The following is a 15,799-nucleotide window of genomic DNA, read 5'->3' on the forward strand; positions in this document are numbered from 1 at the left end:
ATGCTAACTCAGGCACTGTGCACCAACAAGGAAAACAATGGGGCATAAAAAAACAAGACAGAAAACAGTAACAGTGCTAAAAATGAAAGTTGGTTTAAGATACTGTAAGAATTCTCAGAATTTAATCCTTTTGCTTTTCTTTCATTTCAGATGCTGCACAACAAACATGTCATGGTCCGTGTGGGAGGAGGATGGGAAACTTTTGCAGGGTATTTGTTGAAACACGACCCCTGCCGGATGCTGCAGATCTCCCGTGTGGATGGCAAAACATCCCCCATCCAGAGCAAATCTCCAACTCTTAAGGACATGAATCCAGATAATTACCTGGTCGTCTCTGCCAATTATAAGGCTAAGAAGGAGATTAAGTAAAACTAGTTGGTCACTACAAGGGGACTCTCCTAATGGCCTGTACCCATTTCTCCAGTGTAGTTAGTTTAGTTCACATGCTCTGACAATTACTTTGGAAAAAGGCGTAACAGCCAGAAAAATGCCATTATTATTGAAAAATGTTCAAAGAGTAGCACTATTTATTTTGATGCTTCTATAGAACATGACCAATTAAAAGAAATTCTAGGCTCAGATTTAAACTAGAAAAATTGTAGGCAAATTATTATTTCTTGATATGTGAACACAGGATTTAGTACACAGTACTAGAAGTACAATTCTAGCTAGAGATAAAAACTATTAGAAGAAAATATTTAGGATTTATAGATAAGTCAACAGAAAGTGCCTGCTTTATGTCTACAAAGTAAAAGCACCCCAGACATTTTTATAATTGCAGGATTTTTAAGCTAATTTTTAAAAAGTGACAATTAGTGTGATAACGTGCTACTAAAAATATTCAACAGCACTACAAATAAGTACAGAGTGTTCATAACCGTAACACTTTACTAGAAAGGCCACTTCAGAAAAGTTTACATTCACTTGGAAGATTGCCTTAAAGTTTATTCCTTATCTATGACCAAATATCTGGGGTACTTTTGGAAGTTTTCAGTACACCCCTTAGAGAATTGCTTATGAAGTGTTTCACACATTCCTAAGCACATGGCTGTGTTGAGACCGACTTAGTGTATTTCACACACATAAGCTGACATACGTTTATATTTTGACAGAATAAATTGTACAGTCCAATGTTCATTGACTTCATGTTATTTTAAAGCATTTTCTTATGAAAATATACCTTTAGTTAATCCTACTTTGCTATGCTGTCTAGTAAAGTAAATTCACTGTAGCTGATGTTACAGATGTATGTATACCCTTGTATACCTAGGACAGGGCTGTTGTGTACCCATAAACAGCAAACTATTGTCCTCACTGATTCAAGAATTAAAAAGATAAATTAAAAAAAAATTATGTCTCTATATTAGTGCTTCATTCTGAAATAAAAATAATCTTCAAATGGCAACTTTCCCTCAGAGTTCTAGAAAGAGTCGCATTAGGGTTACCTAGTGCTTCTTCACTTTTGAGTGTTAGCATTGTTTGCTCCCCTTAGCAGAAAAACAAAATATTATCATAGGTAATCCCTTAACTGCCGCCTTGAGTTTAATAAGTATAGGCAGAGTTAATTTGTCATTCCCTCATTCTTCTACGATAAAAAAATCCACCTCTCCTGCTCCAGAAAGTCAGGAAATATCTCAATTTGTCACATGACTGATTTAGTCAAAGTACACACAACCTGTTCATTGTGAAGTTTAGTGGTACTAGAAATGGGGTTGTAATTATGCTGGGAAAAAACAATTAAAATTAAAGTTTTATCAGAGATAAAATCACCTTGGAACAGTAATAATTGTAATATCTTTTAAAATACAGACATTGAGTGATTTGACTTTTATGGTACTAAACTCACGTTAGCACTGAATTTCTCTATATAGTAATTGGCAATAGTATTTTCCTCAAAACTTTCTCCTGTGCTTAATTTCTTCCCACAAACGTATCTATGTCCTTAAAAATTAAAATTAATTTCACTTAGTTAAAATATGTATAGGTAAACAAAAATCATATTAATCCCTTCATCTATTTTATTGGATGTTCTAGCTAATGTACTAAATTACCAGAAGCGTAGTGGCTTAAACAACACAAATTTATTATGTTATTGTTCTATGGGCCAGAACTTTGAGATGGTCTCACTGGGCTAACATAAAGATGTCAGCAGGGCTGTGCTTCTTCTGAGGAGTCTAGGAGAGAATTCGTTTCCCTGCTTTTTCCATGTTCTAGAGGCTGATTTCCTTTGCTCATGTTCTCTTTCCTCTATCTTCAAAGCCAACAATAGAGTATCTCAACGAGACTTCTTTCTTTACATCTCTCTGACCACAGGTAGAAAGATTTTCTGCTTTTAAGAACCCATGCGAGGGGCGCTGGGGTGGCTCAGTTGGTTAAGCGTTTGGCCAAAGTCGTTTGGCTCAGGTCATGATCTCAGGGTTCATGAGTTCAAGCCCCACTTTGGGCTCTGTGCTGACAGCTCAGAGCCTGGAGCCTGCTTCAGATTCTGTGTGTCCCTCTCCCTGCCCCTCCCTTGCTTGCTCTCTCTCAAAAACAAACATTAAAAAACATAATTAAAAAAAATAATCCATGTGATCAGAATGGGTCCACCTAGATAACGTAATGCAATCTCTCCATTTTAAGGTCTGCAAAATACCTTTTGCCATGTAACGTAACTTATTTCCAGGGTCCAGTGATTAGTATGTGAACATATTTGGGGTAGAGTGGCATCATTCTTTCTGCTTATACAACATCTATGATGATCTTTTAGGTGTTGCTAAGAACGTGGTCACAATTGACCTTGAGATCTAGCTGCTAGCTGAAGGGAATTCAACAAGGATATGGAAAAATGAGACTACATTCAGAAGGAAATGACCAAATGTAGATTGCTCTTACTCATTGACTCCTTAGTGAAAATTACTATGTTCTTTTTCCTAAATTGTTTTCACTATTATAAATCTTGCATTTCCATGTAAATTTTAGGATCATTTTGTCAATTTCTCTGAAAAAAGTTTGCTGGGATTTTGCACTGAATTTATTGATCAATTTCAGAATGCAATTTTGACAATACTGAGTCTTCTAAACCATGGTCCCAATGGTTTAGGTCCCAAACATTTAGGGTTTTGTTTTTTTTTTTTAACTTCTCAACTATATCTTGTAGCTTTTAGTTCAGATCTTTCACTTCTTTTATTTTTTTCCTAAGTATTTTATTCTATGTGATGATGCTGTAATTGAATTTTCTTAATTTTCAGATTACTTATTACTTGCCTGTAGAAATAGCATTGACATTTTCATATATGGATTTGGTATTCTGCAGCCTTGCTAAACTCATTAGTTCTACAAATTTGTGTGTAGATACCTAAGAATTATCTACACGAGACACTTGGTATTTTTTTTAACCTACTTTAAGTATGTCTGTTACTAATAACCTATCTGAGAAATGTAGGATAAGAAAAGGGCACCCTAGGAATTAGGTAGAATAGGAAGTTTAGGATAACTCCTTGACTTCTGACTGATGTGAGAAAAACAGATTTCAGAGAAATAGCCTAGAAAGAGTTTGTATGCAAAACTATTTAGTTCCATTTGAGGTTAAGTTTGAAGTACTTGCAAAAGTTGGCTCAAACCTGTGACTAGAGGACATTGATTTGAAACCCAAACCAAGTATGGTGCTATAAAAATAGGCAATGCATGGAGCCTGGGTGAATCATGACATCAGCTCAGGTCATAATCTCACGGTTCATGAATTCGAGCCCTGAAGCAGGTTCCGTGCTGACAGTGTGCAACCTGCTTGGGATTCTCTCTCTCCCTATCTCTCTCTGTACCTCTCCAACTCGTGCATGTCTCCCCTGGACCCCACCTCAAAATAAATAAACTTGAAAAAATAGGCAATGCAATCTGGGCTACAATGAAAGTATCATGTTCAGGTCAGACCATAATAGTCATATTTAGAGGTAATATTTGCAAGATGAAACATATCTGGAAGAATAGAAAAACAAAAAGCCATGTCATATGAGAAATTTTAACTGAGTTTTCGAAACAAACTTCTCTGAATCAAACCAAAACTTGTTCAAAGTCTATGAAATACACAGATGCCTTCCTAGTGGTTTTTGAGAATATCAAAGAAAATGGCTATGGTGTCACAGTTGAATCAGCTTAAAGCACACGTAGTAGGGGAATTTGAGATGCTTGTTTGAAAGTGTTAAAAACAAAACAAAATAACCACACACACCTTAAATGTCAACGCAGATAGGTGTGCCTATCTACCTACCTCTCTCTTACTAACCTATTTATGCAGATATTATTCAAACCTAAAACTGACAAGTTACTTTTTCTTCTAAGGGTGTACTATAATTCCTAGTGAAGATTTACAAGTCGGACTGTTGGAAAAAAAACCTCAAAACTTATGTCAATTCTCCTGGGGTACAAAGGATGACAGCTAGAACTCTTACATTATTGTATTTCTCTAAGGCAACAGGAGACTATTATCATTTCTCCTTTAGAGTATAGAAAAAGAAACATGCCTATCTGTAAATTCAGGGATTGTATGAACATACCAAATAGCCTTTAGCTCTGTTGTTCTCATTCATGCCAGAGATAAGAGCGTCATGGTTTCCCTAACCATTCACCCAAGTTCTAATTATTCAATACTCCGTGAAGATACAATTTTGTTAAAGAGATGGCCAAACTCAATTTTTATATAGGAAAAATGTATATTTATGTCCCCATAAGGCAATACAGAATTTATAACAAACTATGTATGTGAAAACTATTAATTACATTCCAAATACAATTGGTGGAACCATAGTATCACATATAGATGTTTTAAAAAAACATGCATGTTAACAAAGGGGCTATATGATAATATACAACTTTTTGTTACCAGTCATATTGTCTGATGATTAAAATTAAGAAGCAGTGGTTTTAGCATTTTACATCTTAATATGATAGTTATATAAAAGTATTTCACTGTTTCAGTTATATTTTAGTCATTTGTTGGAGGGTTTGGGTGACATATTAAGCATTACCATGTTTCCCTATTTGAATTATGATTTATGGGAAATTGGCTCCAAGTTAAGTTTTCATCAGGAACTGATTCATAACTTGATGAGAGAGAGGTTGGATATATATATATGTGCTTTTTTTTTTTTAGTAGTCACTTACTGATTTCCTATCAGGCATCTAGTCTCCTCTTTTCCCTTCCCCTTCCTAAAACTATTCTTAACATTTGAGTATCACCCCTTAGCCCATGCAACCCATATCTTTTTGCAGAAAGCTGATTATACCCATGGAAGCAGGCCATGCATGATTGGCTGGAGCAGGATATCCCATTGTTCCCAGAAAGCAATACACCAGCATATCATTCATGGTTCAACAGTAAATACACATGGTCTCTGGATATAAACTCTATTAGAAATAGGGCATTATCCCCTGGATGTAAACCTTTGTTTACACCAACTCAAGTTGTAATTCTTAAGACGTAGTACAGATAAAATTGTTCTTTCTATATTAAAGCAGAAGGAAGGATTTACACAATTCAAGGTTAGTACACTCTGGCTTTATATCTATTCACCTACTGATGATGTTTTTCTTCCTTTCTGCCTTGGAGAAATTAATCATGTTCATAAAGTCAAAAATTTTATTTCTAAAATAAAATGCAATGATTTCACTATCCTTTATCAACAAAAATACCACTGACCTTCTAAAGGATGAAGAAAAACTGAGCCTGTCTAAATAGATGTCTTGCCTGGATATTCATAAACTATTTTATGCCATAATAGAAAAAATAATTTTTCCAATGAAGAGTCAAGAGACCTATAATATAGTTCAAACTCTAAAATTATCATATATGATATAGTGCTATGTAATACAGGTCTTGTGGGAGGGATGAGCACAATGATGGCTCAGTTTTCTTTTTGTAAATCAAATAAGCTGGTCTAATTTATAGTCTCCATTGGCACTTAACTGTCTTACAAATTCTAATTTAGGGCTCAGATTGTGGCCTTGTCATCCAAAAGAGTTAGCAACCAAATTAAAAGATATAGGAATTCTCCTATTTTAGCTTATTATATACTAAAAAGGAAAATTCAAAAAACAAAAATGCTATAATGTTACTAATGCTCATGTTACTAATGAACAAAAACTAGAAAAGTTTATGACTATGCATCACATAGAGTTACCTCATAGTATGTTTATGTTTAAAGTAGACCTTTTAAATACAGTACCTACATGTTTCTATTTCATACATTCACATTTGCCTTGGCAATTTCGCATGTGTATAAATCTTGAGATCATTCTTTAATAAATACAAAAGAATAAAAACACCTATGAAATTTGGACAAATCTATTATCACTCAGTATAGCCCATCAGATTCTTAGTTTAACTCACTCAGTTACTACAAATATCTTTAGAGCTGAGTCTGACATCGTGTAATAGATCACTGCCCTCTGATGGTACTATTAATATATAATTTTAAATTCAGCAAGCAAAAAAACACTTTTATTGCAATGTAAAACCCTACATGTTAATTTTATAAGCCACAGAAATAGAAAATAAATTAGGAGAAATTCAACAGTTTCTACAAATTTTCATTACTCATTGGTAAGATACAAAAATTTACAGTGTCCCTTCATATAAGCCCTTCAAATGATTTTTCAACATTTTCCCTGATGATCAGTTTCAAGGCACAAAGTCCATAATTTTAAGCAAAAGCCTTCATAGATAATGAAATAAAAACAGATACAAGGCTAAGCAGAAAAATATAGATTGCTAGGTCATCATATAAAGGAGAGAAAATACAATGGCAAACTTTAATGTCTGAGGTGTATGCAGACTTTTTGCATGCGACATATATATATATTCACTATTTAGGTCCATGTTTTAATTACTAAAAAATGCCAAATCACCCACTACCTGCACAAGAGCAAATGTAAGAAAATAAGTATTTGATGAAGGGTCTGGCCATTTTCTAAGTTTGAACATCAAAAACAGTTTCGGTCTATCAATACTGGAAAAGCACTGACTGCATTTAATGGCACTACAATTACAATAAATTATTTTATTTATTCAAAGAGAAGACATTAGGCTGCGGACGTCCACTTGATTGCAGATATTAGTTACTGGCAGTAGACTTTTCTACTCACGTTACGCTTATGAAACTGTCCACTAGAAAAGATAAAAACACATGGAGACAAGTAAATTTTATTTAAAGTTAATGTAAAAATATCCTAGTGAACAAAAATAGAAGTATGGGCTATACAAATGTGAAGTGATTTCTGTGCATAGCAGTGATTAGTATAATTTTACATGATGGTCAACTTCTGAAATAAGACAAACGATTGTTTAAAGACATAAAGAAGTAAAACAAAATACCTGGGCAGATTAACGGGTAGCTACATCCCAAATAACCAATAATTAGCTCAGGAAAACCAAAAGAAAATACCACAAAATAAAAACAATGAAACCGTAAAATAAAAATACAGGAATTCTTGTTTGAGGCAGGGAGCCACAGAATGGCAGAAATTGTTAAGTAATGGTTTGGCAAAGTCTTTTTCTTGCTTGACTTGAGAAACTTGGTTGTTCTGTTCAATCAAGTCTACTACATCTGCAGGAGTAAATTCTGAAAAAGTCACTGGGATAGTACCAGGTACTTACCAGTCTCTTCAGTAGTGGTTTTCATGTACATCCAAGCAATATTATTGGGTGTTACATATTTTTTTTAAATCTGTATTTCAGTTTTGAAAATTAAGGGTTAATCCAAGTAAATTTGCTTTCATTTTAGGACTTCTTAGAGATTTGGAACATTGTGCACTTTTGAATCTCTAAGAAAGGGATTCAGAATACAATATCGTGTCCAGGAATTTAATATATTTTATTTTTTACCACGGGACTCTATTTCCCACAATATATCTTTGAAGATTAGTGTTAAAAAGACCAGAGCAATGATTCTCAATCTGGTTTGTCGCATTAGGCTACCTCGAGGAGCTTAAGAAAGTCCTGATGACTAAACTCTACTCTCAGAGATTCTGATTAGCATGAGGTGGGAGCCAAGGGTCAGCCTTTTTTGAAAGCTCCTCATGAGATTCTAACATGTAGCCAGGGTTCCGAGCCACTGCATTAGAGGTCTGCCACTACTCCTGTACTGTCATATCCTGTACTGATATTAGTTTGTACCATGTCATCATCACACTGAGCTCTTAAAATAAAGCTCCCTTGCCACTCTAGAAGAGAGTGGGGGGGGGGGGGTCCTCAAAAAATTAAATCATTTACGTGATCCAGTAATTCCACTATTGGGTATTTACCCAAAGAAAATGAAAACACTAATTTGAAAAGATACATGCACCAGTATGTTTATTGCAACATTATTTACAATAACCAAGTTAGGGAAGCAGTCCAAGTATCCATTGATAGATAAAGAATATGTGGTGTATGTATACACACACACACACACACACACACGCACACACAAATATCACTTAGCCATAAAAAAGATGAGATCTTGCCATTTGCAACAACATGGATGGACCTAGAGGGTTTTATGCTGAGTGAAATAAGTCAGACAGAGAAAGACAAATACCATATGATTTCACTTATATGTAAAAACAGACAAAACAAATTTTAAAAAGTACAAACAGGGTCATAAATACAGAGAACAAACTGATGGTTGCTAGTGGGGAGGAGGGTGGGAGGATGGTCAAAATGGGTTAAGGAGAGTGGGAGATACAGGCTTCTGGTTATGGAAGGAGTAAGTCAGAGGGAAAAAAGGTACAGCATAGAAAATACAGTCAAGGGTATTGCAATAGGGTTGTGCGGTGACAGATGGTGGTTCTAGTGAGCATAGCATAATGTATAGACTTGTAGAATCGCTATGCTCTACACTTGAAACTAAACTAATGCAAAATTATGTGACAATGAAAAGGAATTAAAAAGAAAAAAAAATGAGGTTGCTTTCCCAGAAGATAGTGAGCATTGCCAATGCCAATCATCCTGGGAAGAGGCAGCGCTGGTCAGGAGATGAATATGTGGAGTACATGAAGACAGAGAGAGGCCATATTTTCCTCATACTGTGAAGTCTGGTGAGGAAAAATCTAGCTACACGGTAGAGGCCACACCAGACCAGCCTGCAGAACAGGCCTGGCAGCACCCCTTAAAGGACCGTAGGCCAACGGGTTTGAAGATTAAAGTTACTCTCTGCCTTCTGTTTCCCCTTCTATTAGCATTGAATCTCTAAAAACTTATTTTGAACTTCACTGTATGCTCTCAATGATCTACGCAGGTGGTGGAGGGGAAAGGAGCATGTCTCTTAAAGCTAGTGTGTCAATGGTAGAAGTGATTAGGAATATTCCAAGGGAAAATGACCCAGAGTACAGCAGGAGTGGTTTATCATAATGAGCCACTGTCCACCTTGATGGCCTTGAGGGTGATTTTTTTTTTTTTTTTAATTTTTTTTTTTCAACATTTTTTATTTTTGGGACAGAGAGAGACAGAGCATGAACGGGGGAGGGGCAGAGAGAGAGGGAGACACAGAATCGGAAACAGGCTCCAGTCTCCGAGCCATCAGCCCAGAGCCTGACGCGGGGCTCGAACTCACGGGCCGCGAGATCGTGACCTGGCTGAAGTCGGACGCTTAACCGACTGCGCCACCCAGGCGCCCCGAGGGTGATTTTTATTAATGGAACCAGAGAGCTTTCTTGTAAGAATAGTACACAAAGAAAAACAGGCAAAAAATTTAAAATTGGGATGATTTTAATTCTGAACACTGCTGAAGGGACCAAAAGCAGTACATGGCCTAATTTATTTCTAAAGTATAGGCTTCAGGCTAGGCTTCAGATTTAATTAAGAAAGCTACTTTCTTTCTTAGAGTTTAAAATCTGATGTTAAATTTATTAGATTAGAATATGTCAAATAAATACCTTCTTAACTCTGACTATATATAAAGTATCTTTTTCTTATAACATTATATGTGATTTTGATTGTCACTCAATACCCCCATTTCTTCTATTATGAAACACTGAAATTCAGCATAATTTCTGGTCACACACTTTAATTTTCACAATTTTTGTGTTTTTGAGAAACTTCTATGAAATAAACCTGGTGGCATACACCTATATCTCAGTAGAGTAATGAACGCAAACATCTATGCTTCTGATAAATATCCTGACTTTGTATCAACCAACTGTTTCACTTTCCAGAAGATTTATTCTCTTCTATTGTGCAGGTATATAAAAAACATAAGCACAACAGTCACAGCTATTTACCTTAAGATTGAAACCGATTATTCTATACACTGTTAAAAGTTGATAAAATTATATTTTCTTTTACTTTCATTGACTAAACAAAACTAGATGAATTAATATACAATGGTAAAATACACACAGATAAATCATACTTCTGCATGATATTCCTAAGCCAGAAGCACCTCTTCTCAGGATGCTTCTAAACTGCCTGCCCCACAGGATAGGAGGATATATACATGTATGTATTTATATATAGTTTTAAGAGCTCCCCCAAAAAAGTCAGTGCTGTTGTAATAACATTGTATGGTGACAGATGGTATCTACACTTGTGATGAGCACAGCAAAATGTATAGAGATGTTGAATCGCTATGTTGTACACCTGAAACTAATGTAACACTATATTAACTAGACTTAAAAAAATTAAAAATCAAAAAAACTGAATTGCAAAGATAGTAAATCAGCTAAATAAGTGCTAATAAATCATTGACAAGTTAGATATAAATGACTGAAAATTCAGGACATTGTCCTTGTCACAAAAACACTTACTTGAAAAATTTATTTCCTTTAAAAATGGACCAAAGAATAAAATCTTTTTTTTTTTAATTTTTTAAAATATTTATTTATTTTTGAGAGAGTGAGACAAAGTGAGACTTGGGGGAGGGGCAGAGAGAGAGGGAGACACAGGTTTGGAAACAGGCTCCAGGCTCTGAGCTGTCAGCACAGAGCCTGACACGGGGCTCGAACCCACACACTGTGAGATCATGACCTGAGCTGAAGTCGGATGCTCAACCGACTGAGCCACCCAGGCGCCCCAAGAATAAAATCTTAGTATCTGAACAATATTTTCTTGTGCTTTAACATGTAAAATAAAACCTTTCTAGAAAACCTTTATAGAAAACTGTAAAGATCCTCAAGTTCAGGGTCCTGTTTAACTTGTCCATCATTGTATTTCCATGTCAAGAGCTGCAATTGCTATGTTGGGAGGTGGGAGGTGTGTATGTCACACTCACCCCGTATAGTCTATTGTCCAAACTGACATTTACTGAACTATGATAATGAGTGACCATGAAAAGCTCAAAATCCTCAAATCACTCAGTGAAAAAAATGTAGGTTATTAAAAAAAAAAAAAAAAGGAATCTATAGTGTAATCCAATTCAATTAAGATTGATGTACAAATAGAGATTAGAAATGAGGTCTGTCAAAATGACACTGAATTGGGGTGAATTTTATGTTCTTCTTTATACTCTTCCATATTAAGTTTCCTATATATTGTTATTAATCATATAAATACAAAATATTAAAATATAGTGCTAAAGTAATCAGGAAGAACAATCTATTTTCATTTTTGGAAATGCTGGAATGTCCACATAAATTGGCACTTCTTCCAATCTATTTATTTATGCTTTTAAATTAATTTAAAATTTTCTGATAATCCATTTCAAGAAGAAACTATTGAATAGATTGCTACTGACATTTTTTAACATTCCAAATAAATTAAACTGTAAGTAAATTTTAATACTTACCCTAAGTCCACCTTCTGGTGGGGGCCCAGATGTAGCAATTTGTTTTTCTATTTTTTCCTTTTTCTTTCTCTTTTCTTCCACAGACCGAACATCCAAAATGCCCCGAGATGCAGCCTTTAGAAAATGTATTAAATGGTTTAGAAGAACAACAAAAATTAGTATCCAGTGTCCAAAAGGTATTTGTTTGTTCCTTTTTAGGTTTTTCTTTGGAAGAGAGTTTTATTTGTGGTAACAAAGAATTAGACTACTTCTATAGAAGCTTTGCATAAAGCATCATTTCTTCACTGGGTATTTTTTCCCTAAACTTAACTTGACATCTGTCAGTGCTTTATAAAGTATGGTCACTTTATCCCAAAGAAGAAGGTTTTATTAAAGGGGCATCTCACATTACAGAAGACATCTGTACAGTAATTTTCATGCATTAAATGATATAAATGCATTAATGTATGTTATAGAAATACAGAAATCATTTAAAAAATGATTATATATAAATTTATAGGATATCAAACACAATTTTCATTACAGAATACTAGTAATAAACATCTATTGAGAATAAAGAACACAATTATCTATGTGGGCAGAATTTTATTAAAAAAATTTTTTTTACTATTTATTTTTTGAGAGACAGAGCATGAGTAGGGGAGGGGCAGGGAGAGAGGGAGACACAGAATCCAGAGCAGGCTCCAAGCTCTCAGGTGTCAGCACAGAATCCAATGCAGGGCTTGAACTCACAAACCGTTAGATCAAGACCTGAACCGAACTCATATGCTTAACTGACTGAGCCACCCCAGCACCCCAATGTGGGCAGAATTTTATTTCTACTCTTACCTCCTTCTGTCTTCTCTCTGCAGCCTCTGCAAGCTTTGCTCTTTTCTCTTCCTAAAGAAATTGTGTGTAAAAATATGTTGTAAAATAAAACCAAACATCATGGATAATTTATATATTATAAACCAATATATATAAAACCAATTTACAAAAATATTTAGTACTCGTTCAAAATGTCCCACTAAGACTGCCACTATTTACAATATTTATGAAATACTTAACTTCCTGAAATTCATTCTCCAAACCCATATACCCCTAAATAAGCACATAAGACACATATACGTAACATGTATTATAAACGCATATATATTATATATATTCAGGTTGTGCTATAAAATATTTGCTTTTTTTTTTAAGGCTTACAAGCTAGTCAGTATAATAATAAAACAAATGGCATTTAATAAGACAAGAAAGGAAACATGTGGTTTGAAGTAGGTGGTATTTTCAGGAAACAGTTATGAATGAAGTGGGCTAATCTTATTGTGTAGGACATGAAGCCCTGAAGGAAATTTTAAGAGGTACTGCTCCATGTTGGGACACACTGAATATTACTTTTTATATCATGTATTACTATTATTAATTATAAATTATAAATTCATTAAATATATAAGACAGTAAGCAGCACTCCCTTGGCAGCTGTGTTAATAATTTCTTTGTTTACCCTACCACGATACATATATTCATTCATTCACTGGACAAACACTTACTGAGCAACCATCATCCCCCAGGAACTTTTCTAGGTGCTGAGGATGCAGTGGTAAAAAAACCTGACAAATGTTTCCAATCACATGGAACTTACATTCCAGTGAAGGCACACAGTTAAATATAATCAAGTCTGTTTAACATGTCTGTTAAATAGTTGTGCTTTGAGAAAACACAAAGAAGAGTATGGTGATTAAGAAATGGAAGTGTGGGTGGGTGGTATAGTGGGAGATCTATTTCACTCTGGGAGGTCCTGGATAAACCCCAAAGATAAAGTGACATTCCAGTAGTGAACCATGTGTTTATCTGTGGGGATAGCGGGGAGGGCTTAACAAATGCTGGCATATTGGTATTTTACCAATAGCCAAATAAACAAAATTCACAACATTTAAAAGCAACACTAGCAAGAAAGACAAGGTAAATTTTCCCATATCAACTTCCAGATCATTTTCAGTACCTATAATCAAATGGCTGAAGAGTTAATGTACTTCCCCAAACACCTTACTTCCTTCAACGAATTTTTAGGTAGAAGAAGAGAGTAATTTAGGTTTTCTATTATCAACAACCTGTAAGGACTATTAATGTAAAGATACTGTTATAAATAGAAAGCTACAAAAGGTATAAATGACTTGTACCACAAACCACTTAAATACGAATTTCAGCTAAAGAATGAATAATTTCTAGTATATGTCTCAAATATTGCATGAGATACACCTATTCTTAAAATATATATTTTTTGATCTACAAATTCAAATTTAACTGGGCCTTCTGTATTTCTATTTACTAGATGTGGCAAAGTTACAAACTCTACATTCCGTACTACGTAAAATCCTTATTGTTTAAAAAGAAGAAATTAATAAAGAGATAAAATGGTAATGGGAAATAGCTGATTATTACAATATCCAACAGAGCACAGGAGTGTAAGAGATTTTATTAAGCACCTTCTTTATACAGTTGGTACAGACACAAGAAAACGCACATCGCCTAGATTAAGAACTTCAGTTGCACCCTGACTTCATCCACCGCATCGCCAAGAATGGCCCACACACCGCACCGTCTGCGTACGCCTGCGTCCTTAAGAACTCCCAATTTCCCCCAAGTCTGCGAAAGGTAAACAAACTCCGGAGCCGCCTTTGGGCAATTTTTTGTAACGGAAGTGGAGAGACCGACGAGGAGGCGGCGGCTGTGGTGCCGCGGCCAGACCCAAGGTCCCTCGGAGCGTGTCCACACGTCTTCGCCAGCAGAGACCACCGGCGAGCTGTCCGGTCCGCGCCTCCGCGCCCAACGGCCAGCCCGGGAGACCCCAGCTCGCGGCCTCCGACGCGCACCTCCGGAGAACAGGTGCGCGCGGCGCGGGTCGGCGGACACGGGAACCCGGGGACGCGGGGACGCGGCCTTACTCACCAGGTCCGGCGAGGGAGGCGCGGACTCCCCCGGACAGGGAAAACACATCCCCATGGGGAGAGCGGCTAGGGGGTCCCTCTCTGGGCCCGCCCAGACCTGACAGTGCGAACTGCGCGGTCAGATCCGCTTCCCAGGTTCGCGGCGCTCGCCCCGCCCCCACCCCGGCCCGGCGCCTCGGCTCCGCCCCGCCCCTCTGCGGCAACGCCCCGCCCCACCCCTCCTCCCCTACAACGCCCCCCCACCCCCCACCGCCTGTCACTCCACCACCCCGCCTCTCCCTACCGCCCTCTAGAGGCAATTCCCCACCGCGCTCAGCACAGCTCCTCCTGGCGAGTGCCAGGGTGGCAGGCAAGCAGGCAAGGCCTCCACGCCAGGAAAAGCTTGCTGAGTTTGGGCAGCTAGAGGGAGAGAGAAAAATAGAAAAACTACCTTTTGTTTACTCACTTGTCAATGGACAGATTAAGTTGTTTCCATACGTTGCTATTGTGAGTACTACTGCAATGAACATGGGGTTACAGATTCCTCTTCCAGACGATGCTTTGGTTTCTGTAGTCTATAGATCCAAAAGTGGGATTCCTGTATCATATATATGGTAGTTTTAATTTTAATTTCCAAAGAATTTCCATCGTGTTTTCCTTGGTTACTCTACCGGTTGACAATCCCAGCAACAGCATACAAGGGTTCCCTTTTCTCCATATCCTTGCCAGCAATTATAACTTGTCTTTTTGGAAATATAGTAGCAGCTGTGAGTTCATACCTCATTGTGGTTTTAATTTGCATTTCCCTGATAATTAGTGAGTTGAGCACCATTTCATGGACCTGTTGGCCATTTGTATGTTGTGGGGAAAATGTCCTTTTAGGTTCTTTGACCTTTTTTTAATTGGGTCATTTGCTTTTTGCTGTTGAGTTGGACTTAACTTGTGTATTTTAGACACTAACTCATTATCAGATATGTAATTTGCAAATATTTCCCCCATTCCATAGCTTGCCTTTTCATTTTGTTTGTAGTTTCCTTTGCTGTGCAGAAGGCTTTTTAGTTTGATGGAGTTACACTTATTTTTGCTTTTGTTGCCCTTGCTTTTGGTGTCAAATTTAAAATATCACCAAGACCAAAGTCAGGGAGCTTACTGCTT

At 36.6% G+C, this 15,799-nt stretch overlaps 2 protein-coding genes and 1 long non-coding RNA gene across 7 annotated transcripts in view; 2 read left to right on the forward strand and 1 right to left on the reverse strand.

The window, feature by feature from the left end:
- Positions 1 to 1,361, forward strand: part of GAS2 (growth arrest specific 2) — a 132,159-nt gene extending 130,798 nt beyond the window's left edge. For all 4 annotated transcript variants that reach the window (XM_058688476.1, XM_058688475.1, XM_058688477.1 and 1 more), the window contains exon 8: positions 151 to 1,361. In XM_058688476.1, coding sequence (XP_058544459.1) covers positions 151 to 369 — 219 coding nt within the window. In that variant the 3' untranslated portion in view covers positions 370 to 1,361. The remainder of the gene's footprint in view (positions 1 to 150) is intronic.
- Positions 1,362 to 6,453: 5,092 nt separating this feature from the next.
- On the reverse strand, positions 6,454 to 14,835 carry SVIP (small VCP interacting protein). The gene is made up of 4 exons (XM_058688482.1): positions 14,667 to 14,835; positions 12,564 to 12,614; positions 11,736 to 11,849; positions 6,454 to 7,141 (listed from the first exon to the last, which is right to left on the reverse strand). Exons 1-4 carry the CDS (start codon positions 14,718 to 14,720, stop codon positions 7,127 to 7,129), a joined length of 234 nt encoding a protein of 77 aa, XP_058544465.1. The 5' UTR covers positions 14,721 to 14,835; the 3' UTR covers positions 6,454 to 7,126.
- LOC131487612 (uncharacterized) overlaps positions 14,242 to 15,799 on the forward strand; it is a 221,542-nt gene continuing 219,984 nt past the window's right edge. For both annotated transcript variants that reach the window (XR_009249848.1, XR_009249847.1), the window contains exon 1: positions 14,242 to 14,603. This is a non-coding gene — a long non-coding RNA (uncharacterized LOC131487612). The remainder of the gene's footprint in view (positions 14,604 to 15,799) is intronic.

This window comes from Neofelis nebulosa, chromosome 10 (genome assembly GCF_028018385.1).
Source record: "Neofelis nebulosa isolate mNeoNeb1 chromosome 10, mNeoNeb1.pri, whole genome shotgun sequence".
NCBI lineage: Eukaryota > Metazoa > Chordata > Mammalia > Carnivora > Felidae > Neofelis > Neofelis nebulosa.

Coding starts and splice junctions, on each gene's coding strand:
- SVIP (XM_058688482.1), bottom strand. CDS start 14,720: ATGGGGATGTGTTTTCCCTGTCCGGGGGAGTCCGCGCCTCCCTCGCCG. Junction 12,615..14,666: donor CGCCTCCCTCGCCGGACCTG/GTGAGTAAGGCC, acceptor CAATTTCTTTAG/GAAGAGAAAAGAGCAAAGCT. Junction 11,850..12,563: donor CAGAGAGAAGACAGAAGGAG/GTAAGAGTAGAA, acceptor CATTTTCTAAAG/GCTGCATCTCGGGGCATTTT.